The sequence below is a fragment of the Pristiophorus japonicus genome, chromosome 22 (genome assembly GCF_044704955.1).
Source record: "Pristiophorus japonicus isolate sPriJap1 chromosome 22, sPriJap1.hap1, whole genome shotgun sequence".
Taxonomy (NCBI): domain Eukaryota; kingdom Metazoa; phylum Chordata; class Chondrichthyes; family Pristiophoridae; genus Pristiophorus; species Pristiophorus japonicus.
Window position 1 is genome coordinate 61,062,084 of NC_091998.1, and position 22,184 is coordinate 61,084,267.

The 22,184-nt window shown below is 46.0% G+C and overlaps 1 protein-coding gene across 4 annotated transcripts in view; it reads right to left on the reverse strand.

Annotated features, from left to right (window-relative positions):
- The window catches only part of gpat4 (glycerol-3-phosphate acyltransferase 4), a 79,072-nt gene that overhangs the window by 51,528 nt on the left and 5,360 nt on the right, over positions 1–22,184 (reverse strand). For 2 of the 4 annotated variants that reach the window (XM_070866212.1, XM_070866213.1), the window contains 2 exons: positions 1,848–2,027; positions 490–559 (listed from right to left, as the gene is read on the reverse strand). Coding sequence is in view for 1 of the 4 variants with exons in the window: in XM_070866211.1 (XP_070722312.1) it covers positions 490–559 (70 nt within the window). In the remaining 3 variants the exon portion in view is untranslated. The remainder of the gene's footprint in view (positions 1–489; positions 560–1,847; positions 2,028–22,184) is intronic. The other 2 variants (XM_070866211.1, XM_070866214.1) reach the window with 1 other exon arrangement.

Sequence of the window (22,184 nt, forward strand, 5' to 3'; positions counted from 1 at the left end):
TTAACAAGGGAAGGAGCTTTCTGGTCCTTAAAGATCAAGAGATGCGACAGGATTTGTTCAGGGGAAGAGGGTCCCACACAGAATAATTATATATGAACTCTGCATGGAGGCTTCATTGGTGAATCAGCCTTTTCTAGCTCTAAACCTTTTTACATGACTCACATTGCAGCAGCCTAGTACCAGGACATTGCACATTAACCAATGTTTCAAAAAGTCAGCCTTGTTTTCTTAACATGATTGTAACTAAATAGTGAGATTCAACAAGTCAAGCAAATTTTACTTACTGTTATTGAAGATTCCCACCCCTTGGGTGCCATATCCCAACAGTTAAATAGGGGAATGACCTCCCTGACAGGTCAGTCCATGTCTGCTTTACTCTAGACTAACCCATTGCAAACCATAAAACTTGCTCAATCACAAGTGCAGACCCCAGGCCTCCCCATCATAGCAATATGTGATCAAAGGAAGCACACATCATTTGGTACTTACCGTTAGAGTTGGTTTTATAAATGAGGTGTTTTCTCTCCCGTGCTCCTCTTTCTATCCGCAGTGTTGCCCACTGAAAGATAAAGCAGAAACACACACTGGACTAATTCACCCTCTCTTAAGTTTTAAAAAATAAAATGGGAGGATGCAGGCACATCAGCTCATGGAAAGATCACAAAGCGGCAAGGCCACCGAAGACAAAAACTGCATTTGACGAAACGGTCTGTGTGTCGTAACTATAGACCTTAGGCCTAGGTACTTACTGAAATTGTTTCAGAGGATGCATTTAATAATATCCAGCATCCAAGAACATGAGATTGGAGCAGTTACCAACCCCTCAAGGACAGCTAAAGTGACGAGCAGCTCCTGACCCAGGGATGGGTGTGCATCCCATCTGGCCAAATAGATGTCCATCCTCAAGGTTTTTAATAAAAAAATATAATGACAGAGATTTCGGATGTGTGTGGATATCAGGTGATTCTTTTAATGGCTATCATTCTTGGACGGTGAGTGGAGGTAGGCGTTACAGTCAAACCTTACTCTGTCCTTATCCGATGGATATACAAGACATATTTTCCAGTGAGGAATCACTGGAAAAGCAATCGGGAGTGGGGACCCTGGGTGAATTTTCCACCCTCCCTAGCCCAGGAGCACGGAGACCAATTGCAGCATCCCTATCACCCACCTGACAGAGGTCAGGTAACTCAGTACAGCCTGGATACAGAACCTTCCCGGGCTGCGTGGCTCAGTTTCACAATGCGCAGTAACTTTAACTCCCGAGTCTTTGGAGGACTGCAACGCTAAACCTTAATGGCAGAAAATAATCTAAGCAAAAAGAATAGTTACCACCTCAAATAAATCAATCTGCCAACTGCAGAGATGAAACACAGCTTCTCGGAACCAACACAGCTGTAAACCTTCGACTATTCTTGAGCGGTCGGGTGATTGATACTTAAATTGAACAACAAGTTGGAGTAAAGACTTTTGAAACCCATACGAATAGATTGTAAACAATGCAAGTGAAACACAAGCTCAGACGCTGCCCGCCCATCTCCATCAATTTTGCAAATAGCACAATCAGCCACCCATGAGAGCCAGATTTAGAAGCCAAGACATCAATGATGGTGTCAGCTGACACAGAACGCTGACTGGATATTCACAGCCTTAGGTCGTGTGTCTGCTGTACAGAGCCAATACCGCTTCTCACACAAAGCAGCAGAGCTCAATGAACTACAGTAACCCTTGGGTTGAACCATATTGTTTTATGTAGGAGAATTCCAGTAAACGTGCAAATTGTTCCAAAATGTTACAACACCAACTGCTGTGAAAGAGACTTGAATCTATATCTTAACTCATCATACCTTTCAGAAACAATGAATGACTTGAAGTTCAAGCCATTTGCACACAGCAAGCTCCCACAAACAACAATGAGATGAATGACCAGTTAGTTGGTTTTTTGTGGTATTGGTTCGGGGAGGAATGTTGGCCAGGACTCGGAGAAATTCCTCTTCAAATAGTTCCATGGGATCTTTAACATCCACCTGTACAGGTAGACAAAGCCTTGATTTAATGGCTCATTCTAAGTACAGTACCTTCATCAATGCAGCACTCATTCAAGCAATGCACTACAGTGTCAGCCAAGATTATATTATAGACTGGGGAAAAAAAGTGTAAAGGACAAGGAGGGGGGGGGGGGGGGGGGCGGGGGAAAGAAATTCCTGAAATTACTACAGGAGAACGTTTGTGATCAGTATGTTTCCAACCCAACGAGGAAGGAAGCAGTGCTGGATCTAGTTCTGGGGAATGAAGTGGGGCAAGTGAAGCATGTCTCTGTGCGAGAGCATTTGGAAAATAGTAATCACAATATCATCAGCTTTAGAATAGTTCTGGAAAGGGACAACAATCAAAGGTGAAGATACTCGACTGGAAGTGGCTTAACTTCAGGTGAGTTGAAAAGGGGTCTGGCCCAGGTAGAGTAGAAACATAGACTGGCAGGTTAAAAAGGTAAATTAGCAATGGGAGGCCTTCAAAGAGGAAAGAGTTCAGCTACATTCCAGACACATCACTCTTTGGAGCCACTGCAGTGAACCGATATCTCTATGGGCACATAAATCCCAGTTTAGTATTTACTATTTGAAGCCATATTTGAAAACCACATGAAGTAGGGCACTGGGTTTAGGGGAAAATAAGTGTAGTGAATAAAAGATTGGCACAGAGCAGTGAATAAGGAAAAAGCGGAGGGAGAAAATACAGGAAAAATGGAGTGGTTTTTTCCAAGTTTGGCTGGCTCCAGAGCCAAAATTGTGACATCTAAAACTATTGCCTGCAATAAGTACAGAGTCTGACCTTTGATGTAACATAACTAAGCATCAGGCAGTCACTGTTCCACAGAGCTGCGATTAACAGTAAGAACGGTTTGTTCTCGAATACCATCAGAAATAGCTCTTAACTCTGCCTCAGTCCGGGATAGTTATTAAATGGAATTTTCCAGCCCTGCCAAGCTATGTGCAGCACCACATCCAACAGCTATTTCCCATAAGAGAGACTGAACAGAGAACATATGTGCAGGTTAGGGTCAGCCTTTATGAAGTGATTTCTATAGCTCCCTGCTGATTTTGATAGTGTGTGTGTAAAGAACTTGCATTTATATAGTGCCTTATCCCATCCTCGGGTTGTGTCACCGTGCTGCATGTCCAATAGGGTGGTTACGTAGGAAAACATGACAACCGATTTGTACACAGCAAGATCCCATTATCAGCAGAGGGGATAAACTGACCAGTTATTCTGCTTTTTTGATGGTGTAAGCCGAGGGAGCCATATTAATCAAGACACTGGGAGAACAATTCTGCTTTTCTTTAAAATAGTCCGTGGGTTTTTTGAACAGATAGATAGGGCCTCGGATAAACATCTTATTTTGACATTTTGTGTCACTACGGGCCAAAGTTTCCACAGGATAAAAAACGGGCGCCCCTCCGAGCTGGGCGCCCGTTTTTCGCGCCTAAAACGGCGCCAGAAAAAAAACGCGCTATTCTCGAGCGCTTTGCAGTTCCTCGTCTGTTTGGCGTGGCGCACAGGGGAGGATGAGCCTACACTCACGCCGATTTTGTAAGTGGGAGGGGGCGGATACTATTTAAATTAGTTTTTTTCCTGCCGGCAACGCTGCGCGTGCGCGTTGGAGCGTTCGCACATGCTCAGTGTGAAAAAAACATTGGCACTCGGCCATTTTTGTAGTTCTTTGTAGCTGTTTAATTTTTGAACATTTTTTAATAAAAGCACATTGCCATCAGCACATCAGCACTGAGGCTACCCTTCTCACTGTCTCCTTCCCCTTCCCCTCCCTCCACGGCAACAAACGGCGGTTTCCTCCCCCTCCCTCCCCTCCGCGGCAACAAACCGCTGTCTCCTTCCCCTCCCTCCCCTCCGCGGCAACAAACCGCTGTCTCCTTCCCCTCCCTCCCCTCCACGGCGGCAACAAACCGCTGTCTCCTTCCCCTCCCCACCCTCCACGGCAACAAACCGCTGTCTCCTTCCCCTCCCTCCCCTCCGCGGCAACAAACGGCTGAATCCTTCCCCTCCCTCCTCTCCGCGGCGGCAACAAACCGCTGTCTCCTTCCCCTCCCTCCCCTCCGCGGCAACAAACGGCGGTTTCCTTCCCCACCCCCGCGGGAACGAACGATGGCTGAAGCACTTTCACACAGGTAGGAAGATGGTTTATTTAATCTTTTCTTTGCTTATAAATGTTTATTCAGGTTGAATTTATTTGTATAATATTTGTAGAAGTATAAATAAGGATTGATTGTAGAATTTAATGACTTCCCTTCCCCCCCTCCTACCTCGTTCTGGACGCCTAATTTGTAACCTGCGCCTGATTTTTTAATGTGTAGAACAGGTTTTTTCAGTTCTACAAAAATCTTCACTTGCTCCATTCTACTTTAGTTTGGAGTAAGTTTTCACTGTGGAAACTTTGAAATCAGGTGTCAGTGGCCGGACACGCCCCCTTTTGAAGAAAAAATTCTGTTCCAAAGTAGAACTGTTCTACCTGACTAGAACTGCAGAAAAAAAAATGTGGAGAATTGCGATTTCTAAGATAGTCCGTTCTCCACCAGTTGCTCCTAAAAATCAGGCGCAAATCATGTGGAAACTTGGGCCCTACAAATCTAGAAGTGATCTACTTGTGTGGCACCCATGTTATTGAATCTCACAGACTATACAGTTCCAGGTTCCAGTTTCAACCTCTAGTGTATACCAGGTTATCCAGCATTACAACAGTGACTACCTTCAAAAGTACTTCATTGGCTGTAAAGCGCTTTGGGACATCCTGAAATTGTGAAAAGCACTAAATAAGTGTAAGTCTTTTTAAAAATCTCATCAGTATTGGCATTTCAGGCTAAAGCTGCTGGGATGGGGAAAGAGAGAAGAGAAATAAAGTATCAGAGTTTCTACTGATTCGCTGGAAAGTTTGCACGTGGACATCCTGAGAATGGGCTCAATTGTCAGGAAGCTATTAAGCACATTCAACTTGGCTTACACATGGAGATTGGGCACATAGTCATGGCGGGGGAAGATGGTCAGCACCTCTGCCATTTCTCAGTGCTGTCAGGAGATGAGGGAAGGAAATGAAGCAACCAATGCTAACCTACAGCAGGACCTGGATAAGCAAGTGGCAGGTAACATACACGCCAGGTAATGACCATCTCCAACAAGAGAAAGCCCAGCCACTTCCCTCTGATCTTCAATGGCACCACCATTGCTGATTCTCACCGTCAACATTTGGGGGGGTGGGTCACCACTGACCAGAAACTGAATTGAATCAAGCTCCACTGATAGTTTTGTTGGTAATGCATTGCATGGTGTGATACTGAACCATAAAGATCAGAAAGTCTCTAGTCCGTGTTTGGCTGATCACTGTCGGGGCAGTAATTTGGCTTGAACACCCCGCATGCTATCCAGTGATATCTCAAAGTGTCCTATGTGGACACATGGCCTGAACTTGTGACGTTTGGAAAATCTCCCCAACAAATGCTTATCCCTTCTCTCCAGAAAGTGCTGACTTTCATGGAGTTGACAAGCAAGCTATCCCTTGGCCAATTGGCTATTTGAGACACAGGTTGAATAGGCTATTGACACACGAGGGACATCAAAGCCAAGTCCAGCCCGGTCTAACTCAGTATCCACACATGTAGATATTCCAGCTATCACTGGATAGCACATGGGAGCAGAAGTTGTGGCCGACTTTTACCTCCTTTGCCTAGGGGCGTTGAGGCCAAATTATTGCCCCAACTGTGATCAGCCAAACTTGCCAGGCTGTATGACACCATGCAGTACATTACCAATTAAACCATCAGTGGAATGAATACAAAAACAATTTTACTTACTGTGTAAAATGTAGACTTGAATATAACATGCAAAGTCAGTGATAATTTTAAAATATTATAAACAGGAAAAATAACACCAGTAATTTCCAGGTTTCACAGCAAAAACCTGCTAATATTGGTCAGCCACATTTAAACAGGCAATTGTTTATGGATTGAAGCAGAAGAGTTTGAATAGGCTCAATTCTTCCAAGGGTTTGCTTCCAAACTGAGTAAATCCCACCACTTTCACTGTTGGCAAAGTGAGGCTTCCTATGTGGCTTTAACATATCTTTTTTTACATGTAAAAAAACAGTTCTGCCACTTCATCATGTCATTGGCTGCGTCAATGCCTCCTCCTTCTTAAACACACAGCCAACTATTGCACAAACAGTTGACTGCCCTTTCACTGAAAGCATTATGCAAGGCAGAACAAATTTCCCAATTATAATGCAATGAAATACTGATTGCCCAAGTATATGAAATAGCAGTGTCTCTTTATTTTACGTTGGAGCCTTGAGCTTTGCGGAAATCACTGGCTGCCACTCCTGGTGCTATCTGAAACATGAAAGTGCAATTATAAAAGGCCGGAATTTTCACAAGCTCCAGGTTTTCATTCGCGAAGCACTTGCGCGAAAATACGGATTTGCGATCTGTTTGCCTAACTTCTGCCCAGCGAATGCCCGTGAAATTCTGACACCTGGTAAAACCAGTGTAAGAGTTTAAAAAAAACATTAAAATAATATTTTATCAATCCATTATTTTATCAAACCATCACAAAACCTGTACAATAAGGTAAGCTTATTTTAGCCCCCTTTAAAACATGTACATTTATTTTTCAAAAAATTACATTTTTGTTTTAAATGTTTAATTAAATGCCATTTTAATTAATTTTTAAAATGGAATGTTTTTTTTTAATTTGTTTGACGTGTAGATGTATTTTTGGGAGTATTCCCATTCATACTTACAGGGTTTCCGTACATACAGAATCCCCATCAGCATGAATGGGGATCCCGTTCTTTCATTCATTGGGCCGGCGCACGTGATCCCAGGGGTGCTTGCGAATGGTGTGCGCCCGAGATGCATGGGCCTCTACCCGCGGGTACCCGGAGAAGCCCAGGACCGCGAATTTCCCTACCTCCCATTTTATTTACGAATCAGAGACATTTTCCCGGGCGAAGCCTCCAACCACAAAGTCAGGGCCAAATAGATTGAACAACCTCCAGGGAACATCCTACTATTTGCTATCAATTTCATGTTTCCATTGGAGCTGGAAGAACTGCATTGACTTTTTTTAATCAAATCAGATTTGGGTTAAGAGAGGTTTTTAAAACTATGAAGACTTAACACTTCCACTGAAGTCTTGGGGCACCTGCTGTCAAAATCCTCATCTATGCCTGTGTCACCTCCAAACCTGTCTATTCCAATGATCTCCCATTCTCTACCCTGCATAAACCTCAGCTCATCCATAACTCTATTCCCCATGCTTATTATGTCAAATCCACCAAAATTCTCCGATTATTCTGCCTTTCAAATCAAACTCATCCATACACACAAGTCAGAACATTGTCCTTCTACTGCAAGAGCAATATCCCCACATCCCTCGATTCCCTTAATATTCAAAAGTCTATCAATCTCAGTCTTGAATGTACTCGGTGACTGAGCCTCCACAGCCCTTGGGGGCAGAGAATTCCAAAGATTCACCACCCTCTGAGTGAAGAAATTTCTTCTCATCTCAGTCCTAAATGGCCGACCCCCTTATTCTGAGACTGTGACCCCTGGTTCTAGACTCCCCAGCCAGAGGAAACATCCTCCTGCATCTACCCTGTCAAGCCCTGTAAAAATGATGTATGTTTCAATGAGATCATCTCTCATTCTTCTAAACTCTAGAGAATATAGGCCTAGTCTACTCAATCTCTCTATGATCGATATACATTGACCCCCAGTCTCTTTGGACCTCCACTGTTTCTAGCTTTTCATCATTTAGAAAGTACTTTTTTTTTTAATCCTTTTTAAGTCCAAAGTGGATGGCCTCACATTTATTTGCCTACATTGAAATCCATTTACCAGTTTTGCACATTTGCTTAATCTATTAATAAATCTTTGTAATTTTATGCTTCCATCAACACTGCTTACAATACCGCCATCTTTTGTTAGCAGCAAACTTGGATATGTGGCTTGCTATCCCATCATCTAAGTCATTAATAAATATGGTGAATAGTTACACAGATCCTGCTAATTAGAGCATCTGTCCATTATTCCTACTCTTTGTCTCCTGCCACTCAGCCAATTTCCAAACGAGGTCAATTCCATGAGATTCATCTTTAGCCAACAGTCTCTCATGAGGGAGTTAATCAAATGCCTTCTGGAAGTCCACATAAATGGCATCTATAGATATTCCCCTATCCACCTCTTCAAAAAATTCAATCTGGTTCATTAGGCATGACCAACCTGTTACATAATCATCATCATCATCATAGGCAGTCCCTCAGAATCGAGGAAGACTTGTTTCCACTCTAAAAATGAGTTCTTAGGTGGCTGTACAGTCCAAAAGAGAACCACAGTCTCGGTCACAGGTGGGACAGATCGTCGTTGAGGGAAGGGGTGGGTGGGACTGGTTTGCCGCACGCTCTTTCCGCTGCCTGCGCTTGGTTTCTGCATGCTCTCGGCGACGAGAATCAAGGTGCTCAGCGCCCTCCCAGATGCACTTCCTCCACTTAGGGCAGTCTTCGGCCAGGGACTCCCAGGTCAGTGGGGATGTTGCACTTTATCACGGAGGCTTTGAGGGTGCCCTTGTAACGTTTCCTCTGCCCACCTTTGGCTCGTTTGCTGTGAAGGAGTTCCGAGTAGAGCACTTACTTTGGGAGTCTCATGTCTGGCATGCAAACTATGTGGCCTGCCCAGCGGAGCTGATGAAGTGCCCTGGACGTGAACCATTTCCCTTATCTCTGGAGCCTCCTATCAACACATTACAAACCCATGCTGGCTCTCTGATCAGTTGAAAATTTTGTGTCACTCTATCCTTAATTATAGACTCTAGTAATTTCCCGACAACAGATGTTAGGCTAACTAGTCTATAATTCTCTGGTTTCCCTCTCACCTTTCTTAAATAGCAGAGTGACATGTGCAGTCTAAAAGGAGCGGTTCCCGAAACCAGAGAACTTTGGAAGATTATAGTTAGGATAGCTGCAATGTTCTCACCTACTGCCTTTAAAAACCTGGTCCTGAGGATTTGTCACTCTGTGGTGCCATTATTTTCATAACTGTTATTTTGCTTACGTTAATTTTCGTGAGCCCCCAACCCTGATTCAATATTAGTTTCCTTGGGCTGTCCGGCAAGCTAACCTCTTCCTCCATTATAAATAGCAACACAAAATAATTATTCAACATGTCCACCATTTCCTTATTTTCACTGACAAAGGGATACACATTGCTCCTGACAGCTCTCTTTTTCCTTATCAAATTGTAATTTGTGTGTGTTAATTTTGATATCCCTTGCAAGTTTGTTTTCATACTCACTTTTGCAGCTCTTACTATCTGTTTTATCACCTTTTGTTGTTCTTTGTATCTCTTCCAGTTGCCACGATCTGTGATAGATTTTGCATTTTTTGTACGCTTTATCTTTTATTTTTATGTTGTCCCTTACCTCTTTAGTCATACATGGTCGTTTTTATTTCGGCAAGTAGAGTTCTTGCCCCTCAGGGTATATAACCTGGTTCGGTACCACATTAAATTATTTTTGGAACAACTTCCACTGATCGTCTGTCATTTTACCCATTAACAGATTTGCCCAGTTTCTGGACAGTCTCTGCCTCATCCCATTGAAGTCAGTCTTACCTAAATCTAGAATCTTAGTAGCTGTTTCGCGTTTCTCCCTTTCAAACACTACCTTGAACTCGATTAAAAATTAAATATAATCTTATCTAATAACTTAATTAAAAGTTAGCTCAAAGCTAAAAGGTCAAACTCCAAGAACAATTAAGGTCATTGGCAATTTATCTGTATTTAAATCATCACCAGAGCCAGTACAGTGCAACAGGAGCAAGCAGCTGTCTCCTAGATCCTGTCCCACAGGCAGAGGGATGCTGATTCAAATTATTTTCAACCTGCTGAATGGCATCATAAACATTCTAGCATTGGAAGGATGGAAGGAAGAAAAAAAGAAAAGAAAAAAGAAAGAAAAAAAGGAGAAAAAAGCAGAAAGACTTGCATTTATATAGCGCCTTCCACGACCACCAGACGTCTCAAAGCGCTTTACAGCCAATGAAGTACTTTTGGAGTGTAGTCACTGTTGTAATGTAGGAAACGCAGCAGCCAATTTGCACACAGCAAGGTTCCCACAATAAAAATAGCCCACTAGCACTTACTAGCTAGCCACACAAGAAGAATGGTCATTTTAGCGAGTGAGGTACCAGAAAGCGGTCAGCACAAAATGAGCTGTGCTCCGGCAAAGAGGAGAGTGAAGAAAAAAACAGGTATCTTATACACTGATAAAACGCTGCAAAAACATTTTCCAAGTTGTGTGAAGAGGGGTGAAAGAAAAATCAAGGATGTTTCTTTGCTTCCCATCTTTAAATGTGGGAAAGGCAGCCACTGTGTACCATGCAGTCTTACGATGAAAACAGCAACAAAACAGGTATGAACATTTCTCAATGGTGCAACCACTCAGCTCCAGATCTCATTATAGCCTTGGTCCAAACATGGAAAAAAGAGCTGAATTCCAGGGGTGAGGTGAGAGTGACTGCCCTTGACATCAAGGCAGCATTTGACCGAGTGTGGCATCAAGGAGCTCTAGTAAAAGTGAAGTCAATGGGAATCGGGGGGGGGGGGGGGTCTCTCCACTGTTTGAGTCCTACCGAGCACAAAGGAAGGTGGTTGTGGTTGTTGGAGGTCAATCATCACAGCCGCAGGACATCGCTGCAGGAGTTCATCTCAGACAGTGTCCTCGGCCCAACCACCTTTAGCTGCTTCATCAATGACTTTCCCATCATAAGGTCAGAAGTGGGGATGTTCATTGATGATTGCACAGTGTCAGTTGCATTCGCAACTCCTCAGATAATGAAGCAGTCCATGCTTGGGCGTTTTCTTTTTATTCATTCCTGGGATGTGGGCGTCACTAACAAGGCCAGCATTTTTTGCCCATCCCTAATTGCCCGAGAAGGTGGTGGTGAGCCCCCTTCCTGAACCGCTGCTGTTGTGTAAGGAAGGTACTCCCAACAGTGCTGTTAGGGAATTCATCCAGGATTTTTACCCAACGAAGATGAAGGAACACGGATAGATTTCCAAATTTATCTTGAGGTGATGGTGTTCCCATGTGCCTGTTGCCCTCGTCCTTGTCCTTCTAGGTGATAGAGATCATGGGTTTAGAAGGTCCTGTCGAAGAAGCCTTGGCGCGTTTCTGTAGTGCATCTTGTAGATGGTACACACTGCGCCAGTGGTGGAGGGAGTGAATGTTTAAGATGGTGGATGGAGTGTCAATCAAGCAGACTGTTTTGTCCTGGATGGTGTTGAGCTTCTTGAGTGTTGTTGCATCTGCACTCATCCAGGCAAGTGGAGAGTATTCCATCACACTCCTGACTTGTGCCTTGTAGATGGTGGCAAGGCTTTGAGTCAGGAGGTGAGTCACTTGCTGCAGAATATCCAGCCTCTGACCTGTTCTTATTTGTGTGGCTGGTCCAGTTAAGGTTCTGGTCAATGGTGACCCCAAAGATGTTGATGGTGGGGGATTCGACGATGGTGATGCAATTGAATGTCACGGAGAGGTGGTTAGACTTCCTCTTGTTGGAGATGGTCATTTCACTTGTGTGACGCAAATGTTACTTGCTACTTATCAGCCCAATCCTGAACGTTGTCCAGGTCTTGCTGCATGGGGATATGCTTTATTATCTGAGGAGTTGTGAATGGAACTGAACATTGCTCCCCTGCCCTATCCCACACTGGCCAAAGCAATTGCGCCCTCACCTTATCCCACAATGACTGAAGCAATTGCCTGACACCCACCCACAACACTCTCAAAATGTTGATCAAGCCTCATCTCATCATCCATAACTAACTTTTTCTTTCCCACAATCTCAATACTATGAAACTCCTTACCTCCCGGTCTCTCCTTCCTCCTCCAAATGTACCAATCCCCAAGGCTCGAGTCATTTAGCCACTTCTGCCTGACTTACTTTGTCCTCTTTTCATGTCTGGTTCTGTCCTGCCACTATGGATCTTAGTTCTTCATGCACACTGCTCAATTGAACAAAACGCACACAAAGCACTCCCACCCACAAAATGACATTCTTTTAACAATCATAGCATAAATTATCTTAAAAGTTTAGAGTTTTAAATGCTCTCAAAGCCTCTGAAGAGTACAAGAGAATCCAATAACCTTATGAAATAAATAAATGACACTACCTGTTGCACAACACTCAAGGTAAGAGGCCAGTTCTGGCATCTAAAGAACATGATTGAGGAATTTGTCATGCTTGGATCAAGATTTTGATTTTTACATATTATCAGATCAGGAATTTGGTGAGTATCCCTGATCAGCACAGCAGTTATTCCTGGGCCAAAGGCGGCAACATTTGTAGATAAAAATAGGCTGCTTGTATGTCGGCATCTAACAGCCAATGGAATGATTCAGAAATTCAATCCATTAAAGGCAAAATTCTATTTCAAGACACAACTAGTCGAATTTCTTAAGTGTGCCGCTGTTTTTGATTGCTATTTGTCAGTGGTCTATTTATATTCTGCGCTGAAAAATCCTCGCACGACATGGTTGTTGGCCAGCTGCTGGATCTCCTGTGCTTTCTCCACCCACCATCTATTCTTTAGGTCGCAGGTTTTTTGTTGGACCTCGGCCTTCAGCCACCTGTAGAGCTGCTTTGCTGCTCCAGAGTTGGATTGCTGCTTTAAGTTCAGAAAAGCCTTGCGCTTGTGGCTTATTAGCTTCTGGATCTCCTGGTCGTTCTCGTCAAACCAGTCTTGATGTTTCCTGGTTGAGTGACCGAGCGTGTCTTCGCAGGCGCTGTTTATGGAGGCCTTGAGGGCAGACCAGGCGCTGTGTGTCTCGGGGTCATCAAGGGTCGTCAGATTGGTAGTGAGGCGCTGGCTGTATAGGGCTTTCTTAACTGGGTCTTTGAGGGCCCTGGCTTTGATTTTTCTGCGGCATTATTTCCGGATTGGAACTAAACTATAGAACCAACGGGAACCTGTTCAAGCTATGTCGCCTCCAGGCTAGATCCAAGGTTGTCCCATCCTCTGTCATCGAACTACAGTAAGCAGGCGACGCTTGCGTCTGCGCACACTCAGGGGCCGAACTCCAAGCCATCGTCAACACCTTCACCAAGGCGTATGAAAGCACGGTCCTGACGCTAAATCTCCATACGACAAAAGGTCGACCCCTACACACAGCACTGCCCCCCGGTCATCAAAATCCACGGCTGGGCCTTGGACAACGTGGACCACTTTCCATACCTCAGGAGTCTACTATCACAGCAAGGGCAGACATCGATGACAAGGTCCAACACAGCCTTCGGTCGCCTGAGGAACAGAGTGTTTGAAGACCAGGACCTCAAATCTGGCACCAAGCTTATGGTCTACCGGACAGTAGTGATATCTGCCCTCCTATATGGCTCAGAGACATGGACTAAAACAGCAGACACCTCAAAATGCTGGAGAAGTACCAACAGCGCTGCCTCCGCAAGATCCTGCAAATCCACTGAGGGGATATATGCACCAACGTCTGTGTTCTCGCTCAGACCAACATCCCCAGCATCGAATCACTGGCCACACTCAACCAGCTCCGTTTGGCAGGCCACACGTCCGCATGCCCGACACAAGACTCCCTAAACAAGTGCTCTACTCGGAACTCCTACACGGCAAGCGAGCCCCAGGTGGGCAGAGGAAATGCTTCAAGGACACCCTTAAAGCCTCCTTGATAAAGTGTAATATCCCCAGCGGCACCTGGGAATCCCTGGCCCAAGACCTCCCAAAGTGGAGGAAGAACATCCGGGAGGGCGCTGAGCACCTCAAGTCAAGTCACCGAGAGCATGCAGAAACCAAACGCAGACAGCGGAAGGAGTGTGCGGCAAACCAGGCTCCCCACCCAACCTTTCATTCAACCACTATCTGCCCCAACTGTGACAGAGACTGTAATTCCCACATCGGACTGTACAGTCACCTGAGAACTCACTTTTAGAGTGGAAGCAAGTCTTCCGCGATTTCGAAGGACTGCCTATGAAGATTTATATTCGGATTCTGTTTACAGAAAAGTGCAAGAGCCGCCTGCTGCTGCTGCAAATTCATTCTGTTATCATGGAACCAGTATCAAAGCAAGTTGCAGACCATGAGCCTTCTCCAATATGGAGGGGTAGTCTGTAAAGGCAGCCAGTATGAACACCGCTAGTCTGTATGGATTGACCAAGAGCTCAGCTAGCAACATCCACGTCCCTACCTGCCATTTATATTTGCCACGCAGTCTCAAGAAGTGGGTTTCAGTGTTATTGTCACCTGCTTTATATTATATCTTTACGCGAGAAGCAGAGCTAGAATATGAAGACGTTACCATACCACGTTAAACATTAAGGGGGCGATTTCTGACAGCGCCTTCAGACAGTAAAGAGCCTCCAAGGTGGCCAACATGGGGTCTTGAGCTGAAAGGCCAGTTCAGCCTGTGCTTAGCGCAAGACGCCACCTTGGCAAAGGAGTTGCAGCTCGCACTAGAAACGGCCGCCTAGAGGATCGTTAACATAGAAACATAGAAAATAGGTGAAGAGTAGGCCATTCGGCCCTTCGAGCCTGCACCACCATTCAATAAGATTATGGCTGATCATTCACTCAGTACCCCTTTCCTGCTTTCTCTCCATACCCCCTGATCCCTTTAGCCGTAAGGGCCATATTTAACTCCATCTTGAATATATCCAATGAACTGGCACCAACAACTCTCTGCGGTAGGGAATTCCACAGGTTAACAATTCTCTGAGTGAAGAAGTTTCTCCTCATCTCAGTCCTAAATGGCCTACCCTTTATCCTAAGACTGTGTCCCCTGGTTCTGGACTTCCCCATCATCAGGTACAATCTTCCCGCACCTAACCTGTCCAGTCCCGTCAGAATCTTATAAGTTTCTATGAGGTCCCCTCTCATCCTTCTAAACTCCAATGTATAAAGGCCCAGTTGATCCAATCTCTACTCATATGTCAGACCCACCCCGGGAATCAGTCTGGTGAACCTTTGCTGCACTCCCTCAATAGCAAGAACGTCCTTCCTCAGATTAGGAGACCAAAACTGAACACAATATTCCAAATGAGGCCTCACGAAGCCCATGTACAACTGCAGTAAGATCACCCTGCTCCTATACTCAAATCCCCTAGCTATGAAGGCCAACATACCATTTGCCTTCTTCACCGCCTGCTGTACCTGCATGCCAACTTTCAATGACTGATAATCCATGACACCCAGGTCTCGTTGCACCTCCCCCTTTCCTAATCTGCCGCCATTCAGATAATATTCTGCCTTCGTGTTTTTGCCCCTAAAGTGGATAACCTCACATTTATCCACATTATACTGCATCTGCCATGCATTGGCCCACTCACCTAACCTGTCCAAGTCACTCTGCAGCCTTTTAGCGTTCTCCTCACAGCTCACACCGCCACCCAGTTTAGTGTCATCTGCAAACTCGGAGATATTACACTCAATTCCTTCATCTAAATCATTAATGTATATTGTAAAGAACTGGGGTCCCAGCACTGAGCCCTGCCTGCCACTCTGAAAAGGACCCGCTTATCCCGACTCTCTGCTTCCTGTCTGCCAACCAGTTAAGGGGCTGATTGCTACTTAAATTGTCTCCTAGCGCTCATTAAGGAGGCTGCACGGCATTTTGGTGGCAAGAGCTTGACCTAATGCCCTCTCCCAACAGCGACGAGCTGATTAGGCGTGAACAAGTAGTTGCTGAGAATATTGAGTGCTCCTTAAAAGGTATATCACCTTTAACTGTTCACTCGCTGCTAGAGGTTTTTGCGAACTTTTGAAACGCATCAGGAAACTTTCTGGGACACTTTTTCAAGACTTCAACACTTCCCAACATTTATTCTGGAAATTCTCTGAAGACTTCACCTAAAAAGAATAGGTGCTGAGCTACTCTACTTTATTGGGTGCCTTATAGGAGTCACCAGGAAAAAGGAAGCGCTTGCTAGGGGTCCCCCTTGGACAGCAGGAGGAATGTGAGGAGGTCATGAGGCCAGCATAGCAGCCGCCCCCCACTGCTGCGAGAGAATGACAGGAAGGCAGCAAGACGAGATCACATTCTCCCCCCCCCCCCCCACACACCCCATCCTTCCTCCGCTGGATCTCCTCCACTTGGACCTCCAGTGCCGCATACAAGAACCTGTCCGCCCTCTCCCTCGGTCCCTGAGCCACCCTGCAACGTGCTGCTGTGTGCCAGCCAGCCCACTCTGCACATTCAGTGGAAGTGGGTGAGTGGAGCTCACATGTACTGCTCCACAAAAATCGTGTCTAATCAGCGCTGAGTGCTAAATCTGCAGGTCTGTTTTAGCACCTCCAGACAAGTTCAAATTATGGTAATCAGCAATTAGGACCAAAATTGCATACTAAAGACGTGTCTTATTAGCAGAGCACCTATTTACTGCCTGTTTTCACCCTTTCACCAAAACACCACCCAACATCTTTAAAACACTTTTGTACTTAAACTGGGAATTATATAGTACCGTCCCTCCGACGGTGCAGCGCTCCCGCAGTACTGCCTCACCAACGATGTAGTGCTCCATCAGTACTGCCCCTCCGACAGCGCAGCACTCCCTCAGCACTGCCCCTCCGACAACGCAGCACTCCCCCCGCATTGCCCCTCCGACAGCGCAGCACTCCCTCCACACCGCCCCTCCGACAGCGCAGCACTCCCTCTGCACCGCCCCTCTTACAGTGCCACACTCCCTCCGCACCGCCCCTCCGACAGCGCAGCACTCCCTCAGCACCGCCACTCCGACAGCGCAGCACTCCCTCAGCACTGCCACTCCGACAGCGCAGCACTCCCTCAGCACTGCCCCTCCGACAGCGCCGCACTCCCTCAGCACTGCCCCTCCGACAGTGCAGGCACGCTATACACGGTGAATTACTATCTGCTCCACTAAAATTCTATACAATCGGAGCCAACAAGATGGGATTCAGCTGCTGAAATCCTGCACTTAAACCAGGTATGTTTTTGACTGGAATTAACCATGTGTCTGTAGAGCTGTCCTCACTGACAGTTGAACACAGCAGCATAAAGCTTGCTTGATTAGACTCTGATGTTTTTGCCGATGATAACTCCCAATAGGATCTCTACGAACAGTTAAGCAAAACAGGGGACAGCTGTTCAGTAACCGATACCGAGATTGAGATATAAAAGAATTCCTGCAAACCATTGAAGGCTTGACAAATACAGAAGCATTTACTGGACAGTTACACATTTCTCCAAGTTAGATGCACTGTAAGGAGGCTAACTTAACATTAACCAAAAGGTCAGTTTAAACCTTTTACAAATCAAGGTGAGCCAAGTATGTTGCTGTAACAATTTTCCATGGATGTTGCATAAGATGTTAAGAATGTGGATTTGTGCCTCTAATCCCCTACAACTTCTCAATCTCCAGCAGCCCACAACAGACTCCCATGCAGGGAGAAACTGGTCGGAAGTCACCTCTGCACCACTCGAAGCTTGTCCTTACAGTCAGTGTTAACACAGAACCTGAATGTGGCAGCAGCAACAGGAGAGACATAAAAAGATGGAAATAAAATCACTAGTGCAAGTGTAGGATAAAAGCTGATAAAATCTGCTGAGAGAGATCAGTGACATGGCACAGTATTGTACACTGATGGTTTAGGCAAATACATTCAACTAACCACTAATACCTCTCCAAAACAGTGTAGTCCATAACTAGACATCAGCCAAGAATTACGTCAATCATAGGTGTAATATATGCCCCTGTGAGGATGCGCTCAGGTTTGACGAGCTATTGAGTTGGGAGTGGCTTAGCCAGTCACGTGATGTTCACAAGACTCAATAAAACCCCAGCCAGTTGGGTTCGGGGGATCCATGATGAGGCAGGTGGCTGTGAGCCTGGTGGATAAACTGGTAATGTGTAATGTGATTGTTAAACCTTTGCTAGTAAACCAACTAGTTCTTAGTAGCGATGTGTTGCTATGAATTCTTAAGCAAATAACCCATGAAGCAAATACATTACAATAGATAACCACATTTCAACACTCATCGTAGCTGTCATATATTGAGCCCTTCTGCTCACTGTTTAATTACCAGAAGACCAGAGTCTCTTGTCTGGAGCCCTGTGAAGGGCAATGTAAGTGTGTTACTAGAACCCAAGCAGTGCTCTCATCAATTAGAATGTTGTCCTTCCTCGTGTATCTCCAACACTCACCCAGACTGAAGGAGCACTAGAGCATCGCAAAGAATCTGGCTGTGGAGCAAGACATACCTAGAGGTACTGAGATAGATTACAGAGCACTCAGTGCAACAGCAGGAGAAGCCAACCAATTATTCCTGCCCAAGAACATTAGTTAAGAGACATTGATGAGGATAATGCCATTGATGCGTGTACGGACTTCCAAAAGGCATCTGACAAAGTACCACAGCAAAATTAAAGTCCGTGGGATTTAGAGACAGTGACAGTGTGGATGCAAAACTGGCTAAGGAACAGAAAGCAGGGAGTAGTGTTGAACAATTGCTTTTCAGACTGGAGGGAAGTATACAGTGGTATTGGAGATCGGGTTATGGAGATCGGGCGGGAAAGTGGAGTTGAGGTCGACGGTCAGCCATGATCTTATTGAATGTCGGAGCAGGCTCGAGGGGCCAAATGGCCTACTTCTGCTCCTATTTCTTATGTTCCTCAGGGGTCAGTATTAGGACCACCGCAGTGAATATTACTATCATCTCAGAGTCAAAATGTTGTGGGTTCAAGTCCCACTCCAAGAACTTCGGCACATAATCCAGCCTGACACTTCAGTGCAGTTCTGAGGGAGCCCGCTGCACTGTCAGAGGGGCAATACAGAAGGAGCCTGCTGCACTGTCAGAGGGGCAATACAGAGGGAGAGCTGCATGGTTAGAGGGGCAATACAGAGGGAGAGCTGCACTGTCAGAGGGGCAATACAGAGGGAGAGCTGCACTGTCAGAGGGGCAATACAGAGGGAGAGCTGCACTGTCAGAGGGGCAATACAGAGGGAGAGCTGCACTGTCAGAGGGGCAATACAGAGGGAGAGCTGCACTGTCAGAGGGGCAATACAGAGGGAGAGCTGCACTGTCAGAGGGGCAATACAGAGGGAGAGCTGCACTGTCAGAGGGGCAATACAGAGGGAGAGCTGCACTGTCAGAGGGGCAATACAGAGGGAGAGCTGCACTGTCAGAGGGGCAATACAGAGGGAGAGCTGCACTGTCAGAGGGGCAATACAGAGGGAGAGCTGCACTGTCAGAGGGGCAATACAGAGGGAGAGCTGCACTGTCAGAGGGGCAATACAGAGGGAGAGCTGCACTGTCAGAGGGGCAATACAGAGGGAGAGCTGCACTGTCAGAGGGGCAATACAGAGGGAGAGCTGCACTGTCAGAGGGGCAATACAGAGGGAGAGCTGCACTGTCAGAGGGGCAATACAGAGGGAGAGCTGCACTGTCAGAGGGGCAATACAGAGGGAGAGCTGCACTGTCAGAGGGGCAATACAGAGGGAGAGCTGCACTGTCAGAGGGGCAATACAGAGGGAGAGCTGCACTGTCAGAGGGGCAATACAGAGGGAGAGCTGCACTGTCAGAGGGGCAATACAGAGGGAGAGCTGCACTGTCAGAGGGGCAATACAGAGGGAGAGCTGCACTGTCAGAGGGGCAATACAGAGGGAGAGCTGCACTGTCAGAGGGCAATACAGAGGGAGAGCTGCACTGTCAGAGGGGCAATACAGAGGGAGAGCTGCACTGTCAGAGGGGCAATACAGAGGGAGAGCTGCACTGTCAGAGGGGCAATACAGAGGGAGAGCTGCACTGTCAGAGGGGCAGCGCTGACGGAGTGCTGCATAGTTGGAGGGACAGTACTAAGGGAGTGCTGCACTGTCACAGGTGCAGTCTTTCGGATAGAAAAGTTAAACTGAGACCCATCTGCTCTCTCAGGTGGATGCAAAAGATCCCACAGCTCCAGAGAAAGAAGAGCAGGGGAGTTCTCCCTCAACCAACATCACAAAAACAGATTATCTGATCATTATCTCATTGGTGTTTGTGTGAGCTTGCTGTGCGCAGATTGACTGCCGTGTTTCCTACATTACAATACTGACTACACTTCAAAAGTACTTCATTAGCTTTAAAGTGCTTTTGGACATTTTCAGGTCGTGAAAGGCGCTATATAAATACAAGTTCTTTCTTTTCTTCCGTATTCACTTATGCTGATGACATCTAGCTCCACCTCTGTCTCCATCACCCGTTTACCGCCTCTGGATTATTAGACTGCCCTATATCCAGTGTGGATGAGTCAAAATTTCCTCCAGTTAAACACTGGGAAGACCAGACGCTCCATCCCCTCGCCACCGAATCTATCCCTCTCCCTGTCCACTATCTCAGTTGAAGCAGTCTTTGCAACCTCAACTTGATGCTGAGCTGGGCTTCCAACATCACCTCCTCTGCATCTCAAAGACCCGTCTACTTCTATCTCTAAAATATTATTTGCCTTTGGCCATCTGCTTCGGAAAATCTCATCCATGCTTTTGTTATCTCAAGACTAGACTATTTCAATGCTCTCCTAGCCACTTTCCCATCCTCCACCCTCCATAAACTTCAGCTTATCCAGTACTCTATGGCCCATATCCTAACTCACACCAGGGTTTTGTTCATCCATCACCAGTACTCGCTGGCCTATGTAGGCTCCCGGTCCTCCAACACCACTAATTTAAAATTCTCATCAATATTGAATTCCATCTGCAAATGTTTTGCCCGTTCCATGATTTTGTCACTATCTCCAATCCTCAGCATTATTTACTCTGCCTCTTATTGTAGCTTCACACTCGTTAGCTAAAAATCCAAATCACTGATGTACAGAAATAGTTCACAAACAGAACCCTGTGGAACACCACGACCCACTTCCATCCATTCTGCCCTCAACACCTGCTCACTGTTCCCTTTAACCAGCAAGTCAGCCACTACAAGCAGCCTTAGGATTTCTGCACTTTGGAGTATGGGAAAGAAAAATAAATCAGTCAAGCTCCCTGTTCCTCTTTCCAATGCAGCGATCCCCATTTGAAAATGCTTGTGCGCGAATTTTGGGCGGACAGGATCAAAGCGGACTATGAAGCGCTGTCGGAATCGAGGAAGACTTGCTTCCACTCCAAGCACGAATCCTTAGGTGGCTGTACAGTCCAATACGAGAACCACAGTCTCTGTCACAGGTGGGACTGACAGTGGTTGAGAAGGGTGGGCGGGGAGCCTTGTTTGCCGCACGCTCCTTCCGCTGCCTGCGTTTCATTTCTGCACACTCTCAGCGACGATATTTGAGGAGCTCAGCAACCTCTCGGATGTACTTCCTCCACTTAGGGCGGTCTTTGGCCAGGGACTCACAGGTGTCAGTGGGGATGTCACACTTTATCAGGGAGGCTTTGAGGGTGTCCTTGTAGCGTTTCCTCTGCCCGCCTTTGGCTTTTTTGCCGTGGACGAGTTCCGAGTAGGCAGGTGCCTGTAGAACTGCAGCCCAGCACAAATCAATGCCTTTTCAACAGCAGGGGCAAGAGAGTTACTGCAAGTTTGCACCAACAATTTGTATTTATATAGCGCCTTTAACGTAGTAAAAGTCCCAAGGCGCTTCACAGGAGTTTTATAAAGACAAAACAATAAATTTGACACCAAACCACATAAGAAGAAATTAGGGCAGATGACCAAAAAGCTTGATTAAAGAGGTAAGTTTTAAGGAGCATTTTAAAGGAGGAATGAGGGGGAGAGAGGCAGAGGGGTTCAGGGAGGGAGATCCAGAGCTTAGGGCCCAGGCAGCTGAAGGTACGGCCACCAATGGCTGAGCAGTTATAATGAGGGATGCTCAAGAGGGCAAATCTGAGGAGTGCAGACACCTCGGGGTATTATTCAGTCATAACTTTTGAGAGAGAAACACAGAACTTGCACTGGGATTTTCTGCTTCTGTGCTCACCAGCCTATGAGTTCTACACATTCATTTCGACGAGTAGAAAGTCGTGAGCTTGGGAGCATAGAAAACCCTGGCATTGCTTCAGCTCAAACAGTCGCTATGATCTTGAAATCACACATGGAATGGATACAGAATTTCCAATTCACAAATGACAGAAATTTTGATAATAAATAAGTGCATCAATAGCCTCATTTAATCA